This window comes from Tiliqua scincoides, chromosome 5 (genome assembly GCF_035046505.1).
Source record: "Tiliqua scincoides isolate rTilSci1 chromosome 5, rTilSci1.hap2, whole genome shotgun sequence".
Lineage (NCBI taxonomy): Eukaryota > Metazoa > Chordata > Lepidosauria > Squamata > Scincidae > Tiliqua > Tiliqua scincoides.
In genome coordinates, this window is record NC_089825.1 from 55,170,339 (window position 1) to 55,191,613 (window position 21,275).

The 21,275-nt window shown below is 42.4% G+C and overlaps 1 protein-coding gene and 1 pseudogene across 1 annotated transcript in view; one reads left to right on the forward strand and one right to left on the reverse strand.

The window, feature by feature from the left end:
* The window catches only part of ITGA9 (integrin subunit alpha 9), a 276,091-nt gene that overhangs the window by 210,815 nt on the left and 44,001 nt on the right, over positions 1-21,275 (forward strand). The window contains exons 19-23 of the mRNA XM_066627787.1: positions 554-646; positions 2,387-2,466; positions 10,214-10,297; positions 10,851-10,959; positions 15,088-15,195. Of these exons, the coding sequence (XP_066483884.1) occupies positions 554-646; positions 2,387-2,466; positions 10,214-10,297; positions 10,851-10,959; positions 15,088-15,195 (474 nt within the window). The remainder of the gene's footprint in view (positions 1-553; positions 647-2,386; positions 2,467-10,213; positions 10,298-10,850; positions 10,960-15,087; positions 15,196-21,275) is intronic.
* On the reverse strand, positions 6,303-6,419 carry LOC136655040 (5S ribosomal RNA; annotated as a pseudogene).

Consider the following 21,275-nt stretch of genomic DNA (forward strand, 5'->3'; position numbering starts at 1 on the left):
TCCATTATTTGGATCTAGCGTGGGTTACAATTACAGGGGGCCCTTGTTATCTGTGGGGGTTCTGTTCCTGTACCCCCCAACCCTCCAAACACAACCGGAGCTACACTCTGGTTGGGTCTGGAGGGTTCAAGGTGGGCCCAAATTTTCAAGTTTGAAACCCACGAATGATGAAATCCGTGGATTCTGAATCCATGGAAAATGCAGGCCCACTTGTACTGTGCTTCTTGGTGACATTGCCTCATAACTAAAGAAAATAGACCTCACTACACAGATAGTTCTTCCTGCCGTGGATGGTTACTTTTAATAAAGCATTAAAAACCAGACAAAACCTGTAACCATTGAAGATTGACATATTAAAGGCTTTGATGAAAGACACTCATCTCATGAGTATGCATTTGTTGTTACCGTTAGTAGACTGGAAATTGTGCCCCAAATATGCTTTTGGCTTCTTTCTCTGGTTTGCTGTTCGTCGTTTCTGGTTAACAGTGTTTTCACGTCTCCATCATAGTTTCATGTTCTGAAGCAAATTTCTTTCCTTTTTTCTCTCTTTCAGGAAGAGATGGGCATTACATGTGAGCTGATGGAACCAGACTCTGATTTCCTTAAGTGCAGCATAGGGTTTCCCTTCATGAGATCAAAGTCCAAGGTAATGAATTATAACTTCCACTAGGTGTGAACTTCATAGGAAGCTATGAGCCACAGGCTGCTCTCCAGACACAGTGTGGCTTTGCACTTTGACCACAGAGGTGCTGTGGTCCTCTGTTCTCCTCATCTATGTGGTTCATTTGGTCTTTCCTCAGTAAACAGCATCAATATCCGTAGCACAGAACTGTGACAGTTCTCATAGGCACGGAGCCCGATTGAAAACTGGCTAATGTAAGTTCTAATGGGTGTCCTTTATAGCTGCCAAAAATGATTACGTGAAGCTTCCTCAGCAGATAGTTGGAAGAGAGCTGTCCACCATTATTGTCCTTGGTTGCCCTGCTGTATTTCGTATCTTCTCCTGCTATGAAAAGTATGTGATGCGCATAGCCAATAAAAATAAAAAAAATTTCTTTCCAAGTTTGGATTTACCATATTTGTCCAATTAACTAGTAGAGTTATGCTCTTTCATACTGACATTGCTGCTGAATATTTCAAAGCTAGTTTTAATCCTTCTAATTATTTCAATCCTACCTGAAATAGTGGGGTCTCTTTCTTTTGGAATTCATTTTTTTTTTTAATTCTCAGTTCTCTTCTACCCCTTCCTGTACACATGGAGCCCCTATGGTGGGATGGGGATGTAGCTGCTTAATAATGTACTAAACATCTATGCAAGTAGGAATTGTGTTCAAAGCCCAGGGCCAATTGCGTTGGTATCACAGAATGATGCTTTTTTCCAGCATTACTCCTCCCACAAGAGCAAAATCAATGATATCATCCAAGTTATAATGTCTTGCCCCTGTTGTATATCATCAAATGATCATTGTAATCTCAGACTTCCAAAGCGTTTTAAATGTGTCTGTTTTTGGAATTTTTTTTTTTTTGCCTATAGGTGAAGCATAATGCTGTTGACTTGCATTTAAATAATGATCTCACTCTGTCTCCGTACACACTAGCACAATGTTCTTCAACCTGTGGGTCGTGATCTCAAGGGGTTCATGAAACCTCATTTGGAGAGTCATGGCAACTTTCAAAGCCCAACTCTTACAGGAACAAAAATGGCTCAATCATCACTCAAGCATCCACATCCACGACAGGAGCAGGAAACATGTGGATTGGGTCCCAGCAGGATAGGCTGTGGGTCACAGTCTCATGTTAATTTATTTATTTGGGTCATGGCACTAAAAAAGTTGAAGACCACTGCACTAGCATTTCAGATAACTAGCTATTGCAGTGATCAAGTGTGTGGATGGAAGGACCAGTCAAGGGGGAATATCTCGTCCCTCCGCTCAGAAGCTGACTCATGAATACTTGATCATTACTACCATAAATAACCAGGTGGGAGCAATGTGCATGCAGCAACAGCTGGTGGGGTCTGTTGGGCAATTGGGTGCACAGCACCTGTTGACATATGCTATTTTGCACCCATTATGGTCTGTGAACACAGAAGCCCGCTTTCATGTGCCCATGTCCCCTAGCTGAGTTGGCGTGATTATGTATAGAAAAACATCATACGATTTACATCTATGAAAATTTTTAAGTATTTCAAATCTTGATTATGACAAATTGTGCTAAATATATGGAATTTTTTTTTAATGCAGCCATATCATGAAAGCAAAGTATATCATTCAAATGGGCGGATGCAGTCATTATTTTATTAATCGATTTTTTCCTACCTTTCCTTCACATATGCATTATGAATAATATCTGCAGTCTGCTGAATATGACTTTTTCTTTCTCATAGTATGAGTTCAGTGTTATCTTTGATACCAGTCGTTTGTCTGGTGAAGAAGAGAGTCTGTCATTCCTAGTTACTGCTCAGAGGTAAGATAGATCTTGCTTAATTCTCACAAATTCCAAAATGCTATTAGCTCTTTAACTGTTTTTTTGTCACACCCCTCTGTCCTGTAAGAAGGCAACAGACAAGAAGAAGATGGTTGAACAGGGTCTTTGTTACATTCTAACCCAGTGGTTCCCAACATTTATGAGCCCATGGACCAATGAGGCAAAGACATGGAATCGGTCTGGATCACATGCAACTAGGGCCTCCAAGAGAAAATTTATCAGTGGGTACAAAGAGCAAAATAGGGAAGGGGGAGTGTGGTAACAGCAGGAAGAGGCTTTGGAGCCCACCAAGCTTCCCAATACAGAACCCAAGTCTACCTGCCAGCTACAGTAATACAGAAAAACAAACACACACCTAACAGCCCAATCCTATACCTGTCTACTCAGAAGTAAGTTCCATTAATGTGAATGGGACTTACTCCCAGGAAAGTGTGGATAGGATTGGGCTGTCAGTCGCTCTAAAATATTTTAAATATAGAAAATCATTACAGAAAATTAGCATCATCATATTTAAGCTCACACTAGAATAGAAAGTGTCCAGTGCATACCAAAACTGATTTCTGCAGCAGCTGTAGTCTCACAGCTGTGTCCCTGGGCTATACAATCCTTCATGGCAAGCGGATCCACAAGCCCAAGAACTGCTGTAACAGGCCAGCTTCCTCCCAGATTGGTTACTGTGTTGTCACATATGCATTCCTTCGTCCAGCACACATGGTCTGTGGCAGCTACCACTGCCATATACTAAGCATCCTCCATGGACAGCGCGTCCAGGTGGGATAGGAGAAAGTAAGATCCCAGGAAATTTCTAGGGGCCCTCCTTTGGCTCCTGGGTCCCCTTTTTGACTCTGGGCCCAGGTACAAATCTACCCCCCTCTCATGGGCCCTGCATGCAACCCCCATCCTTTCACACATAAAATACAATTAAATTTGTAATAATTAGAGATTTATTAGAGATTTATTAGATTTATTATTTAGGGAAAATTGGTGGGTTGCTGCTTTTGTCACTGGCTGCAGCTGCAGACGGTCCATTCTCTACCCTTTCTGGTGGTGGGGGGAGCAGGCCAGAAGTGAATAAAGGCAATCCTTTTTCTCCTGAGACTTTGCGGACCACTTCTCAGGCTCTTGGGGACCATCTGTGGTCCCCAGACCACAAGTTAGGAACCAGTGTTCTAACCTATGGAAGTGCTACCAATTTCTTTGGTTTCATTTCCCATAAGAAGTGTGTGCTATTGAAATTTAATCCATTTCTGCCCAGCTCACAAGTGTACACATTTGATCCCTGTGATGTATATGCAACATTGGGCAGAAATGGCTTAACGTAGAGAGAGGGAATCATTCTTTAAATCTAAAGAATGGTGCAGCCAGAATTTATCTCACCCACCCCCAAATTAAAGGAGGAACAATCCTTTCCATTCCCCTGTGATGATACTTTAAAAATTCCATTCTGTGGAGCCTTAATGGCCTGATTTGGAAATATTTCTAGGGAAATATTAGTGAATGACAATACAACCTGGGTTGTTTTTCACAAGTTTGTTTGAAATTAGTAAGTACTTTAGTGAGATAGCCACACAGGGAGCAAGGACTACACTGGTATTAGTGCATAGATTAGACAACTATTCAGAAAGGCACAGCACTTAGGAGTCTGGAGGGATTGAAACCAGTGCATTAAAGAGACGCTCTGCTGTCCTTATAAAGAGGCGTGTGAGTGGTCAGTGGTATAATATAGCACAGCAGGTTTGAAGATGGATGTACTCTGTCTCCAAATGGCTAAATGTAAGCTATTTATGTTGCCTTCTGCTTCTGTGAAATACATTATTGTTGCACAGGCCCCTCTAGTGTGGATCTCTAAGATTTGGGATATATTTTATTTACCACATAATCCTATGTTTTTGTGGCAAGCACTGCCCATTGGCAATGTGTAGTTTTGTGTCCTTAACATTATATTATATATTTATATTATATTATATTAACAGTATTTATATACCGCTTTTCAACTAAAGTTCACAAAGCGGTTTACAGAGAAAAATTAAATAACTAAATGGCTCCCTGTCCCAAAAGGGCTCACAATCTAAAAAGATGCAAATAACATATGCACTTGCTGAAGCCACCTAGCCCATTTCCTCCTTAGAAAAAGTCAAAGGTTCAGGAACAGATACTGAATCAATTCATTCTTGCCTCCAAGGTATTTTATTGATGAAGCATATAGTTGTTAAATGCACTTCTCAAACCAGTGAGAGAAAACAAGGAACATGATTTTGTATTTATTTGTATTTATTTTGTGATTTATTAAAATCTGGGAAGTGTTTGTGTGCCAAGGGATTGTAACATTAAACCTGATAATAGCCTTTTAAAAATGACCTGGTGTGTTGGCTTAATCTCCCACCCCCATTCTGTAATGGCTGCAGGACTGAAAATCATTACCCCACTTCCAAAAGCTCTCCAGGCTTCCCTCAAGGCATGCCTCCCAATTTTTCTAGATAAAAAGTTAAGTCGACACATTCACATTAAAAATGATGTATAATCAGTGATCCTGACTGGCTAGGGACTGCTTTGAGACAGTGTGACTAATCTTTCTTGTGCTATATGTTGTGCCAGGATCCAGCAAATCCTAAAGCTGGGATGGATTAATTCGATTCTTGCTTCACAAAGGTTAATTCTAATATACCATACAGTTATGATGGCAGAATCTGTATTTACTTAAGCAAATTAAACTACTGGAACCAAGCCAAAAAGCAGCTAATTTTTATTTGATGCTTGATGAGCACACTACAACTTTTCCAGGGTTGTGTATGTGGCTTTTGGGGCCCCTCATGCTGTTCCTGCCCTGTGCTGAGAGTCCTCATAAGGCATAGGAAGGTGTTTTTTTTTCTACCTCGGAGGATATCCTGAATTCAAATGGAGAGTGAGGTTCGGCCAACACTCCATTTGACTGTTGATCCCTCATAATGGGTGCAAAGAGATTTGATAAAGAGAGTGTTGAAAACTGTAATGCACAGTGCACACTTACCATGATGATAAACCACAAAGCATCAAATCCCATCTGTGCGATTTGCTACAGGAAATAGTTATACTCACATGGGAAGCTTGCACAGTTTCATGAACTTTTGATCTTAGAAGAGATGATCCTAATCGTGCTTTTCAAACTAAGGGAATGGTGTGGAGATCTACTGAGTAAATATTATCTGTTGCACAAACTAGATGCCTTAGGTGCTGTTTTTGCTTGAACACAGACTACTTTTGTCCAAGGATTTACAAGAAGGAACAGGAATGAATGAAAATGGGTGAATAAAGTGTTTATTTCTGGTGTGTTATTGCCTCTCAAGGGCAATTTATCTTAAGGGCATGTCTATGCCATGGACATAATAATAATACTTGTTATTCCATTCTCCCAGGAAACATGGTACTGTAGCTATATTTGGGTCCTCTTAGGGCAGAGGTTCCCAAACTGGGGCATTGTGACAGCCCAGCGAGGGAATTAAGGGATTGCGCCACTGCCGGGGTCACAGGTTTAGACTTACTTGGAGGTTGCTATGGCTCTCCAGAGGGTCCAGGAAAGTCCGTGGCCTCCTCTGCAGCCTCTCTGTGTCTCTAAACTGCGGTCCTGTCTCACTTCCAGTTTTGCAATGGAAACCAGAAGTGGGACAAGAGCACAGTTTGGAGGTGCAGGGAGACCTGCAGAGGGGTCCACGATTGCCATGCCTCCTCCACAAGGACTTTCAGGGCCCAAACTCTCTCTGAGAATTTGGGAACTGCTACCTTAGAGAAAGGTGGGACAAAAATGGTTGGCAACCATAGTCTCAAAAGACTATGGTATAAGCCTATAGCACCTGGTATTCCCAGGCGGTCTCCCATCCAAGTACTAACCAGGCCTGACCCTGCTTAGCTTCTGAAATCAGACGAGATCAGGCATGTGCAGGGTAGCAGTTGCTGCTTAGGGATAAAATGTGGTAAACAAAATAAAATAAACTATATATAGTTCTATACTATAGCAAGCATTTCTAATGGAGGATTCAGGGCACGCACACCAAACTATAATTACCAGAATTTTTAGAGGTAAGCATGACAGATGTAAAATTGGTGTAGGTATTGGTGTCAATATTCCTTAAGAAATTCTAACAAACCCTAACAATATTAGTTTATTGCAGTGGTTCCCAAACTTTTTAGCACTGGAAACCACTTATTAAAATGACATTCTCTCAGGACCCACCTAATTTTATGAGACTTTAAAAAAGAGAGCTCCAGAAAGAAATAATATTTTTTTTATTCACTTACAAGTACAGGTGAGCGTCACTTAGCAATGTTCCTACCAGCGACAGCCTGCACATGCAACCGCTGCTGCTGGTCCCTGTTCACTTTTCAGCCTCCGAAGGGACTCGCGCTCCCTTCGCCTCTGGAGGCTTTTCTGAGCCTCACAGAGGCAACACTCATCCATGTGCTGCCTTTACAAAGCTCAGACTGGCTGTTTCAGCCAAAAACACATGACTTCTGGTTTCCTGGCACACAGAAAGTCACATCTTTTCACTTGAAACAGGCATTCTGACCCTCGTAGAGGCAGCTTGCAAATATGCGTTGCCTCTGCGAGGCTCAGAAAATCCTCCAAAAGCAAGGGGAGTACACCTCACCTTCAGATGTAGCTCGCCTTCAGAGGTTTTGCATATCTTCAAACCTTGCTTCCTGTTGCTAAGTGATGCATGATTGTAATAATAACCAGAAAAAAGACACAAATATTTTATCTCCCTATAATTATGCATGCTTGCAAACTGCAGGAGCTGAGCTCTTTGCAGGGCAATTAGCAGCAATCTGATTTCTGAATAGCTTCAGGGCTTGAGGCAGTTAATTATCTGATCTTTCCATCACTAGTGTTATCATTGAAGACTCTGCTCAAGGCTCACCCAAAAATTGGGTCACGACCCACAGTTTGGGAACCACTGGTTTATTGGGTCCTACAATAGGCCATTATTGGATTCTGCCTTCCTAAATCCTGCACTTGCATTCAAAACAGGCACTCATATATTACTGTACCACATGTTTGTGAAGGGATGTGCTTGTGAAAGAGATAAACGCCTGAGCTGTTTCATGCTGTCACTGTCATTTCACTATTTCCTGGTAGCTTCAATAATCCTAGGGTGGCCTGATTTATTGTACTTCTGCACAGTGATAGTTCCAGACAACCTGTTTCTTGGGATCTGGCTTTCACACTGCATCAGTTACACTCAAAAACTCAGATCATATTATTACAGTGGTTCCCAAACTCGCAGGGAGTTTGGGAATCAAGGTAATTGCTTACAGGGGAGGGGAGAAGATGGCTATACGATCACCAGGATCATGCCACTGCTGGGCACAGGAGGTTTTGAACTAACCTACCTCAGGGGGTGCAGGAAGCCCTGCACACCTCTCCTCAGGGCTCCCTGTACCTTTGCAGGTCTAGAAATAATGATCGCGACCCACTTTCGCAAAACTGGAAGTGGGTTGTGGTCATTATTTTTAGACTTGCAGAGGCTCAGGAGCCCTGCAGAGGGGTCTCCAGGGTTCCTTGCGCCCCAGACGGGTGGCACTGCATTAGGTAATTTCAAACCCCTCCCCTGTCACCGGCAGCAGCCCAATCGTGGTGATCGCGTCAACTGCCTTCCCCCTTTCCACTTCTTAAGGGGGCAGAGGCAGGACTTCCCTGGCGGGGTGTTGCAACACCCTAGTTTTGGAACCCCTGTACTATTATTTCCCATGCGAGCATCAGCAGCTGCCTTTAAGGTATTGTACTGACTTACAAAGTGATCTCACAATCCAGACAACCCACGATATTAGTTTTTTTAATATGTTACTGATGTGACAAAGTAGACATGTTGGAGAAGCAGTTTTTCAGTCACAGAAGTAATGTGTAAATTCATCAGCTGCACTATACCTAAGATGCTGTGTTCCTATTGAGAACTCTTTTATGTCCTTTCCTTTTCAATGTAAAACAATCCTGTTGTAAGCTGTGTTCACCCTTACGATATGAAGACTTGTGGTGACTTTTAACAGCTGTTTTCTCTGTAAGCAAGAGGGGGATGAACTTAAGCTACCACCAGTGGCGTCACTAGGGTTTGCGTCACCCAGTGCAGGATGCTAGCACGTCACCTCCCATGCAGTGGGCGGGGCAACACCCCAGGTAGTGGGCATGGCGATGTACCATCACTCCGCCCCCACTGGTTTTTTTGGCTGTACCTTTTGATAGAATACATTATGCATGAAATTACACATTGATTGATATATAACATGATGGTATTATTCCTCCAAAATGTGATTTTAGTGATTTTGGTCACTAGTGGTGTCACATCCCCCCGCAGGGTGTCAATTTACTAATACCTTATTGCAGCAGTTCTCAAACTTTTAACACTGGGACCCACTTTTTAGAATGACAATCTGTCCAAGACCCACCAGAAGTGATGTCATGGTGGACGTGACATCATCAGGCAAATTAAAATAAATAAGTATAACTAATTAAAGTAAAACAATTAAATAAGCAGAAGCCAGCCCTGGTCCACCAAGTGAATTTCCTCTGTAGCCTGCCTGCAATAACACCCCCCTCCAAAATCAGTAAGGTTTTCAACCCTATCCAGTGCCCAGTTCAGTTTAAGAACTTCTGTTTAGACCAGATCACTATCAGGATCCACCTGGCTTTGCAAGTCTCGAAAAGGTTCACCTTATCAACTGAAGCCTCCTTTTTAGTAGGTGGTGGGGGAGGCTGCCTTCTGGAGCATTTGTTGAGCTCCAGTTCCATCAGATCAGGACCATTCTGGTAGCTTTACATTCCCCTTTGCCTGGCCTGACCACCAGCCAAGGCACGTTTACTTAGTCGCGAGTAAACGCGACAGTGAGGCTTAGTTTAGCTTTCCATAGGACTTAATACATTCCTCTGCTTGGAGGGAGGGACTTCCTTCTCAGGTGTTTTGGGGGGCTGCATTCATTGGATCAGGACCATTCTAGTATCGTTGGATTCTTCTCAGCCTGCCCTTTCCGATGCACTAAGGCAAGTTCACCTACTCACAAGTAAACGCGCGATACGGCTCACTTTCACTTTCCATAGGGATCCATGCATTTTTTGTTCTCTATTTTTTTGGCCATAACTTTTGATAGAAAGGAGATATTTCACTCCGGTCTTTTGCATTACATTCTGCTCGAAATTCCACATCCAACGGTATATACTATGATGGGGTTACTCCTAACCACTGCGATTTTAGCACATCACCCCCCTGTGCGCGTCACCCGGTGTGGCCTGCACCCCCCTGGTGACGCCACTGGCTACCACAGCTGTACAAAGCTGAAGGAACCAAAACCAGTTCTGTATTCTACCAGTGAGCCAGCTTTTTGTGTAGATGTGTCACGCACACCATGGTCCAGTGCACTAGAAACTGTGCACTCTAGCCTTCACAGTAATTTCTTTCAGTGGTCATTCCATGTCTGGTAATAATGAAGTGTTACCCATCATGGGAATTGTCTGAACTTTGTAATCTTACTCCTGGAACTTTAGATAGCATGAAATATTTTGAGCTTAGCCGACTCATTTTCTATCTCTATAGAGAAAGTAAACATAATATGTGAAGGCATAGAACCGATTTGTATGATTGGCGTTTCATAAGACAAATGGTCAGAGGGAAAAAGATTGCTGTTAAATTCAAGAAAGGTGTTGCCCAGTTGTATCCAATAAAGGTAATTTGTACAACCATCTTGATTCTTCTGTTTGATACAGTGGGAACTTGGAACACAACCTCCATGACAACTCTCTCACTCTGTCAGTTCCCCTGATGCATGAAGTGGACTCATCCATCACTGGGTAAGGAGCAGGTTATCAAATGAACGTGCACACAGAACTCCTCAAGGAATTTTAAGAATACCTTTCATTGGAAAATTATATTCTTTTTCTTGTTTACAAGTCAATTTTTAGGCAGAATATTTCTTTTCTACTACTAATCAGAAATGCTAATTTTCCGGATGGTGGAAACAGGACATAGTAGACTTGTGGGTGGTGGAGGAGTGTGTATTTACTCCTTTCTCACTACAGAAACATTAGGTTTTCATTACGAAATATTTACCTTTCTATTTGAAAAAGGACATTATTTCAGAGGTCAAATCAGTGTTTTGGTTCAGATCCACTAGACTAAAGGTTAGGGTCAAATGTTCTGGGATAGTACAGGTCACAAGGAGGTCTAGCTGTGTGCCTTTCTGTTTAATTTAACAGTCAGAACCTTTTTGTATGATGGAATTGCTTGATGAGAAATAGATAGCTGTAAACGACTTTCAGAACTTGGGTCTGTTTTTTGTGAAGCAGAGGCAGAGTGGCGGGTCATTTTGGCACTCATGCATGATCTCATCTTCCTCTTATTTAGAGTGGTCTCTCCCAGTTCCTTTGTTTATGGTGAGTCTGTGGAGGCATCCCAGTTTATTCAGTTGGAAGATTTTGAGTGTCATTTTCAGCCCCTCAACTTCACCCTCCAGGTAAACCACAAAATGTTCCAGAATGCACAACTATTGTTTTCTAGTGCATTTTAATATTTTTTATGCAGATTTCTTGGCTTTAAGAAATATGGCTGGTATTTACTTTTGTCTATAATACTGTCATTGTTCTATGCAGTAAGATGCTGAACTGCCCAGAAAGATATGTTACCTAGAAAAATGAGAGAATCACACCATCATCTTTTCTTGGTGAAAATTATGGATTGGGGGATGCTGCGTAGCATTGCTACGATGTGTTGAATTTCCACTACTGTATTCAGTAGTTGAATACAAACTACTGTATTCCCAACTTTCCAGCACTGATGCAGCGATACCAGTGGAGCATGTGCACTGCATCCTGCGGTGGGGGAGGCAGTCATGGAGGCCTCCTCAAGGTAATGGAATGTTTATTCCCTTACTTCGCAGTAAGGGAATAAACTTCCTGGAATGTTTGTTAGGGTTGAGCCCTTGTTTATTTATATAACTTATATCCTGCTTTTTCAACCCCCAGATCCCCAAAGCAGCTAACAATATGAAAGCAAGAGACTATGGGCGCCGTCCTAACCCCTTATGTCAGTGCTTTCCTGCACAGACATAAGGGTAATGTAGTTCTAAGGGAACAAACATTCCCTTACTTGGAGGAGGCCTCTGTGAGTGCCACCCAACTGCAGGATGCAGCACATGTCCCATTGGCATCGCTATGCCAGTGCTGGAAAGCACTGACATAAGGGGTTAGGATTGTGCCCCATGTGTGATATATGAAGCAGTCCTCATCTGTTGTTCCCATCCCCTTGACGGTATATGTCCTTAGTTGCTTACTTTGTAGAATACAGTCCCACCAAATTTTTGAACACATCTCCCAATAAGTTTAGAAAGAACATCATTTTGGCTGGATTGTGTCCATACTGATTAAGTAATGAGTTTTTCAGATCTGGAAAATCAGTTGGGACCCTCATCCATGCCTTGTTGCTAGCCTATTCCCATCCAAGGCATGTTTGTGTCAGTGCACACTTGGGTTCATTTATGCCTCTGAATACCAGTTTCTGAAAAGTGTTATTTGTAGAGGGGTATGTAGCCTTCATTTCCTGAACTTCCCAGAGACAACTGGGAGACGGTTGTAGGCAACAGGATGTTGGATTAGCTGAACCTTTGGTTTGCTCCAGCAGAGTCCTTTCAAATGCTAAAAAAAACATAGTCTTGTTGGCCACTAGATGGAACTACAGAATGAGAAACTGCAAAACACAGAACACATAACTAACATTTTCTGCATGCGTATTTTTTCTCTCTCCCCCCCAAGCATGTTGCCATTTTACATATAATGAGTAGCACATGTCTTCCTCCATAAGAGAACCACAGTTCACAGCAGTCAATTCTTTATTGCCATTCACTGCCCTTAGCTTTTTATTGAGAGATAATGGAAGAACCACACTCAGACTCGATTGTCAGATTTAAAACTCCTAAGAACCAAGTGATCAGTTTAGAAACTGTGATTTTGAACTTTTGGACCTACAAATGTTCCCTTACCCCGAGGAGTCCTCTGGAGGTCAAAACTCTCCAGTAGGATACAGTGAATGCTGTGCTAGTGCCACTGCATCCCAGTGCAGAGAGTCAGGGTTACTTAGAGTGAGCACTGCTTTTTGAACGCATAAACCCTTTTGTCTCTTTCACATAAATTTGCAGAAAATCACTGAAGGGGGGCACCATTTGATACTGTTTGTTGAAATTGCCCCCATCCACAGTGGTTCAACCTTAATTTATTGTATCCCTTCACACTATGTTCATGTCCCTTCTGTCAGTCACTCTTGCAGACACAGTGTATATTGCAGGAATATTGAAAAATCATACTGCCAAGTTGCAGAATTTTATTTGGTAAAGAGGTAAATCATAAAAGGTTAGATGAACTACCATTTTACCACACATTATATATAAGTGTTTCTGACTAATGAGTTCTACCGTAGGCTGTCCAATGTTATATTTAGTAGAAAAGATTACTTACTTCTCTTGTTGAATAAAAAAAAAAACCCAGCTAGTAAACAGAAAATCTAATTTAAAAAACAACACACACACACAAATTTTTATATGTGAAAATTGGCAGAGAGCCAAAGTTGCCACCTCTTTTATGGCCCATTGTCAGCTTTTTTGCAAATAATGTGATGTGTCATCTAAATACTCCTTATTCATTAACTCTCTTTCCCCATTCCCATAGAATTACCAGTTCATTTATTTTCTAATGTGTTCTTGTAGGCTCGTGTTTCATGCAGCAGTTGCCACTTATTGTAGCTGGATTCTTTCCCCCTCTTAAGTGCCTCTGGGACTTTGTAAAGGTTTGGCATGGTGCATCACTTCTCTTTATCATTCATACATTCCTCAAACACAAACCATGTTTGGAGAATGAAGTTTAGAGGCTTGACTAGAGTTGACTGGACCCTGAACAGTGCCATGGATAGATGCACGTTCAAAGACTAAATTCTAAAAATACGAGATGACCCTGTTTTCATTGGGATTGTTTATTTTTCTATATCTAAATGTTTAGGTGTGTGTATGAATATGGAGATGGGTTAACCATAAGCGTTCTATAGAGGGAGACTCCAAAAATACTGACAACCATAATTGCTTCTTCAATTATTATCACTATTATTATAGTATAGAATAATTTTTTTTTATTTTGCTATTTTATTATAATAAAATATTTCTGTCATGGGAAAATCTGCAGCAGAAACGGGTCTGGGTATTTTCCTCCTTGTCCCAAATGTGTGGGAAATAGTCTGTGGTGAGGGCACTTGCCCCCTCTTTTAGGGGTGGCATGGCCTGGGACACTATCCAGTGCCAGCACTGCTACCGCCTCTGCTGCAGTGCTGTGGAGGAAAAAAAGACTCCTTAGTGTGCTGTTTGCTCAGTTTTCTCAAACCAGAAGTGCAGCACTTCTGATTTTATTTAAAGGAACTGTGTGAAGACGCTCCTTTGTTTGTGTGGTCCCTGTAAATAAAACTGAAAGCCCCACACTTATGGGTTTAAAAAAAAAACTGCATGTGGGGCACAGGATGGAGGCAGATGATCCCCTTCTTACGAGAAGGGAACACCACAGCTCGTACTTAAGTGAGTGGGGAATGCATCAATGATGCTTGTATCCACAGCAGACCGGAAGGAGGTGGCGGCACACTTGGATAGAGAGCACCCTGAATCCACTGCCTCCTCACTCTCCTTGGCATCTGCCACTGGTGCAAGCCATATCAGGTTTGAGCTGTGGTGTTCCCTTCTTTCTTCTTACTCCACGTGTTGAAGGTACTGAGCTCTGGTTGTTGAAAACAAGTTTCAGAATTGAGTCATGGTTCTGACTGAACACATATCTCAGAATAAAGTGACTAACAGCCCTGCCCGACACTCCTCCCCCACCGATGCAGAATGTTAAAATGGCTTATGCTTCACCCTAGGAAGGGACAGTCCCAGAGCTCTTTTCTGGGTAAGGGAACATTTGACCCAGGTAAGCCTCCACACCAAAGAGGGATGTCTTTTGGACCTGCGCCAGCAAAATCACTGGTGCAGGTTTCCACGGACCTAGGCCGCAGGAATGGGGTTTGGTTTCGTCAGCTGCCATGGCTACTGAACCTGCCTTCCTGGATCTGATGCTCCCTCTGCCCCCATTGGCACCCTGCTCTGGCGTTCCCCACTCTCTCCCAGCTCCCCCACCAACTTACTTTTGGCAGTCCCTCACCATGTGCAGGGCCACTCTGGCCTTGCTGCCAGCAGGTTCACATGCTGCAGGCTGTTTGCAGTGGCCATTAAGCATTTCCTGCTATCAGTTCAGCTAGGGGTTAGGCTTGAGCTGTGTCTCAGGTTTCCACCTGTTCCAACTTCAACTGTGTATCCTCAAACTTTACTCAGGGTGTGAAGACTTACAAACTTAGGGTTGGAAAGTCTTGGAAAGTCTCTCATTTAATGGAGTGACATATGTTCTCTTTTGTTCCACATCCTTGTGTATTCCAGACAAAGTTCATGCTCTTGATGTGACTAGTAATGATTCCAGGTGCATTTTTATGCATGTTAAAATCAGCAGGGGTTTGCAGTAATGTGGCTTGCAAAACATTTTTGAAATTTTCTTGTGAAGCTTCACTTGTTTATACTTCTTTTTAGGTCTACAATGCTGGTCCAAGTACTCTCCCTGGATCTTTTGTTGACATTTCATTTCCAAACCGCCTTTCTGCTACTGGAGCTGAAATGTTTCATATTCAGCAGATGATGGTGAGTTTTTCTACAACTTATTTTCAGTATACATGCTGGTAGCTGTTCTTGATGAAAGATGGGCAGTAACATAAGAGCATATTCTATAGAAATGGCATTTCAAGGAATGAAGTTATGATTTGCTGTAATGGTAACTACTAACTCACTTGAGTGAGTTTGGCTTGAACTCACTTATAAAATGAAATCTTGTGTCTGTCAAGGGAAGCACCTAGTCGATGATTAATATCAAGCTATCCTCATTTTTCCAGGTTTATTCATTTGAGAGATCATTAGGTCCATTTCTCTTTTGTAATAGTTCAACTTTTTGTAAAGCATTAACTCCAGCTACTATCTATCAATTTGGGTATGTGCTGTAATATAGCCTTTATTTTTCCTGCCGAAGCATTCAAATAATGTGTAGGGACATGTAGGCATTTTTTAAAATGAGTTAAAATCAAACCAATGGAACCCATTCAGTTCAGAATCTTTTCATTCTGAAACCAGCATAATGGTGCAGAAATTGTTATGAATGGAATCTGTTTTCAGAACCTTGTTTATTACCCTTTGGTTTTTGGTTTTTGAAATTGAAAAATAACAATTCTTTTTTTAACTTGCTTTTTGCTGCTGCCTATTTTGTCATCAGGAGCTACCATAAACAGAAAGTATTGTCTGGTCACTGCCATTTTCATGGCTGCCATGTTGAATATCCACAACTGCTTTAGGGCCCAGTATTGTCCTGGAAAAGTGTGGGTAAAAAACAGTGATTTCCAGCATGAAAAAAGAAATTGCTGCTCCTACACTGGTAGGATTCTACAACCTGTTGAGGGAACACCCCCATTTTTGGTGTTTAGTGCAAACAAGCTCTGAATATTTGGGATAGGTGGTTTTATATATTAAATAGTATCACCTGATGTCCTCAGTCACAGTGGACCATTTCAGACGTAATGTTAAATCACATTTTAGCACTACATGAATAAGTGCCATTGAACTGCGGTTCCAAGTCTCCCTTTCCTTTTCTGTACGGTAGAGGAGGAGATTGAAAACGTGTTTCCGCTTTAGCACAAATTGTGGTTCCCCATTATGTTGAAAGTCAGGGACCTGTGATTTGTTGTTCTAACCATTGTTAGTGAAATCAAACTAGGGTCACATCAATTGCAAAAGCAGAATTGTTTTGAATTGCAAAAGCTCATTCTTAGGGAGCTATACCATGGTTTGCTACACATCTGAACTATTCCAGTGTTTTTCAGTGTGGAGACTGAAATGCATTTGACCGAAAGTCTTCAGGTATTCATGCAGGTTACATAACTATAGTAGGGAGTCAGCCACTTCCATGTTAAATGTATTGTGAATGCTTTATAATACTCAGGGCACTTCTTTCTGCTCTGTCACTTCTTTCTGCTCTGTTGGAGTAATGTGAGAAGCCCACACCTGGTGGAATATCTCATGCTGCAGCACCAGGTCTTCCCCTACATGGTATCAGACATCTGGTGTTACCCTGTGACTGAGCATGACTGCTTCAGCTCCCATGTTGCTGAAGTAATTGAGTGCTGGGCCTAAGTCTTATAGTCCTCTGTTGGTTTCTCTTGTTGACATATTTGACTGAAAAGAGAAAGTAATATTCCCAAATGTTTGGAATGTAGTTTTTGAAGAGAAAAAAAATTAACCTTTCTCAAACACATCATCAGGGTGATTTTTGGAAAAATGGGTCAGAAGTCAAGTCATGACTTGAAATGTTTTTTAAAAATGTTTTCTACCCATGTTCTCAGAATGTGCAGAAAAGGAGGTGGATTGTGTCTGGGACATAGTCTGGGAGACGAAAGAGTTCCCATAAACAAGACAGAGTTTCATCCTTTGAAACAGTTTGACCCTTTGCTGCGTAACAGCTGGAAATCTTCTTTATTCTTTGACAAGTGCTCATTAGCAGCTCTTAAAGTTGTATTAAAACGAAGTAATCTTTAACTGGAAATTAGTAATATGGCATGGGCTGTGTTGCTAGTCATCACACCATATTCAGGATCTTTCTGGTCAATTAGTCTTTTTCACAGAGTAATTGTTCAGTTGTTCTTGTCCTCAAAGTTGTTAATTCTGTGCTGGGGAAATCACATTTTCCCAGAATACGTATTCTGCTACTGAAAAAAATGGGATTTGTCTCCCCCTTCTCCACTTTCAGTACCTAGCAAGAATTAAGTGTTCTTGCACAAGTGTCATGAGCCCTTGTTGGCAACCTTCAGTCTCGAAAGACTATGGTATCACGCTCTGAAAGGTGGTTCTGGAACAGCATCTAGTGTGGCTGAAAAGGCCAATTCAGGAGTGACAATCTCTTCCACACTGGGAGCAAGTGCAGTCTGTCCCTGGTCTGTCTCCCTGGCTATAGGCCTTCCTTCTTTGCCTCTTAGCCTCAGACTGTTGGCCAAGTGTCTCTTCAAACTGGGAAAGGCCATGCTGCACAGCCTGCCTCCAAGCGGGCCGCTCAGAGGCCAAGGTTTCCCACCTGTTGAGGTCCACTCCTAAGGCCTTCAGATCCCTCTTGCAGATGTCCTTGTATCGCAGCTGTGGTCTACCTGTAGGGTGCTTTCCTTGCACGGGTTCTCCATAGAGGAGATCCTTTGGGATCCAGCCATCATCCATTCTCGCGACATGACCGAGCCAACGCAGGCGTCTCTGTTTCAGCAGTGCATACATGCTAGGGATTCCAGCACATTCCAGGACTGTATTGCTTGGAACTTTGTCCTGCCAGGTGATGCCGAGAATGCGTCGGAGGCAGCGCATGTGGAAAGCATGATCATGAGCCCATTCACATACAGAACAAGCACCATCTTCCTTGTGGCACTCATCCACGCAGCTGCAATGTTTGTACCTATTGTAATCATGTAGCACAGGCATTTTCCCACTTGCTGCAATGGCGAGATCCACTTGATGGGCCCTGTTCATAAGGTTGCAGTATTCAATTGGACACACACTGTACATCTGGTCTGGGGTAACACAAAGGAGAATCAACTTCTCTTTGTCCCAGTGTGTGAATGAGACCATCATGGCTTCTTAGATTGTGCCTATGACATTACCAGTGAAGAGTGGCACTTCCCTGCTCCCTTTCCTCATTCCTTCCTCATACATTCCTCTTAGAAACAAATTTAAAAGTTCCCTGTTCAAAGGGTGCATATGAGGACAAAGTGAAGTAAGGGGGTTGCAAAGTGGATCTGCCTTCTGGTGGCAGCTGGGGGAAGGGAGCTGAGCTATATGGAGCCCCCCCCCGCCCATTTTCCTAACCTCCAGTTGTGGCTGCTCTGCCATGGACGCAGTCTCCTTACTCTGCCAGGATCCTGTTTAAAATGATCTGGAAGAGTACAGCATGCAGCAACTCAGGGCAGGAAGATGGAGAATCCAAGGCAGCTGAGGCTGGGTTCCCCTCCTCCTTCCTGGGAGAAGAAGGAGGTAGCAAGGAGGAAGTTGATGAGAACATACCACCTCAATTGGCAGCGAGATGGAAGGGGAAGTGGGAAGACGGAGAGGTATGGGGCCCTTCTCATTATGCTGCCTTCCAACTTGCTCCTTGGTGCCAGAACTTCAGATTGCATTAGCTGTAGGCAAGCCCTGATGTGCATGGATTTCATTGACATTTCAGCCTGGGTAGTGTCTGCATGATTCAAGATAGCAAGCAGCAGAGGACAGATGTAGCCATGTGATGTAAACACTTGTTTTTTGCTGTACTTGATTAGCCATGTTTAGTCATAGTGGCTGCCCATGCAAATTGGATCAAAGTGTGTATATTTTTTCTCTTCTCAATAAATTGTGTCCATGAAGTGCTACAAAGTAGTAGCAGCAGCAGCAAACATTAGTTTTCAAGATTGAAGCAAGGGATATTTTTGCCTGCAGTACATTGTTTTCATTCCTGAACAATGCCTTACAATTCTGTACTATTTCCAAAGTCAGCTGGTACCTCAGTTTTTGTTTTAACTTTTGAGAATTTGCTGTAGCTGTTTTAATTCTTCATTGCATAATACTTTGATATTCCTGTTTGAAAGAGAGTGTACCTCTCTCACCAGTGTGCAGCCATTCTGAAGCCCCCCTTCCCAAATTCATTCAATAATATATTGCTCATTTTTATTTATTTATGTTATGAACAACCTTCCAAGCTAGCAAGGAGACTTTTCTTCTCTAAGAGAGCTCCAGTTCTTTTAGCAATCTAGTGTGATTTTTCCTGCTATGAGCCAGCAGGCAGAAAGGGGTGAATGAGACTGAGAAAAACCTTGACCACTATTTCCATTGCCACCCCTCAGCTGTGTTACAGGCTCATGTATAAAACTTGTAATGTAATAGAGAGGCTGATGTTCAAATGCACCACAGAGTTATTTTTTACCCAAGATGACACATACACAGTGTGGTGCAAAGAGTTATGGGGGCCTTGCTTGCTTTGTGTATGTGCAGGGCTCTGATACATGCAGAAACTTCAGAATTAAAAAAAAGCAGAAGAGGAGTGGAACTGAAAACCAAAATTGCACTGAAGCAGAAGCAGCACCTTTGTCTCAAAGGCACCAATGGAGTTGGAGCTCTGTTGAATGAAAAACGATTCACTCCCCAAGTCCCCAATCAAAAATTAGATTGTTGCAACATTTCCTTTAATTTGCCATTCTGGAAAGCATCCAGGGTGTAACCCATCCTTGACTTTTGTTCTGAGGCAGCCTGATCCAACCTAAATAGCTGTGCAGTAAGGCAGCGAAGCTGGCGCAGTTTCTACTGCATCCTATGGGGCATTTTTGGCTGCTGGAGTTCTTTTCAGGGTAAGGAGACATGTGTCTCCTTTCCCTGAGGCAAATTCTAGCAACTGCTATGGAGCAACCCAGGTCTGCTCCAGCTCAATCACTGGAGCAAGTTTGCTTTGCTCCATGAAGGTGGATCAGGCCCAGGAAAGGGGTTTGGATTTGGCCTGCACCACTGCCACCACCAAACCCCCTGATCCACCATTGCCCACCCCCATCTCCTTCCCATTCCACCTTTACATTTATTTACTTTCATTTTACCTTTGGGAATGGTACATGTAATTATGACGGTCAAAGGCAGACAAAACGATGTAACCAAAGTGTTAACTGGAAAGCAATGTAGGGCAGATGGACAATTTACAGTCTTGCTGTGGAGATTTGTTTTGAAGGGCTGCCAAATTGGGCATGTCCCAACTGTCTGATCACTAGCATCTAAACAGAACTCTTAGAGCTGAAGAGTGCCTTTAATGCTCATGAATGTGAGATAAATCAGTCCTAGCTGATACAATGAGCAAGCACCCAGGTCAGCAAGCATATTTATTTTTATTTCTGTTTTTGCATTGGGATAAAGTGCACAGCTGTTTTCCTGAAATACTACATATGTAATAGTGGTGCAGTGTCACCTTGTTACTTGGTAGATGGCTGCAGTGCTCTGATACACACCGTTTAAAGGAAAGGAGGTTTTCTCTGTGTAAAGTGCTGAAGTGTACAGTATATGCCAAGTTCATGTGTACAGAACAGCAATTTTCAACCTTTTTCATCCCATGGCACACTGACAAGGTGCTAAAATTGTCAAGGTGCACCCTCAGTGTTTTGACAGTTGACAAGGAGCGAACACTCCTTTACCCTGAGGTGACTCCAGCAGTTGCTTTGGCAGCCATAGGATGCCGCAGTGGCCATTTCAGCGATGCTGTTCCTCTGGACAAAAAGGTGGATAGGTCTGGGCTGTATGTTTCTGTAACTCTTCTGTGAAGGTTCAGAAGAAAAATCTAATTTTGACTGTTGACTTTGTAAAATGTCATACTTGAAAGTGACAAAATCTTTTTGTTTTTTTAATTGAAAACATTCTTCAGATATTATCCCTTTTCACAGACAGCCAACATGACTGGTCAGCATTCCAAAACATGTAGGCAAACCTTCTGTGCACTCAGTGCTACCTTGTGCAAACGACTGCTGAATGTGTAGGCACATGGGGAGTGTGGTTAATTGGTGTGTCAATGCAGATTGTATAACTAGCTGAAATGTTTCCGTTTTCTCCCTTGTGTGTTGGCTCCATGTGGAGGGAATATCATCTTGGGGCTATTGGCTCATCCTCTACCACATGCACTAAAAGTTTTTCATGAA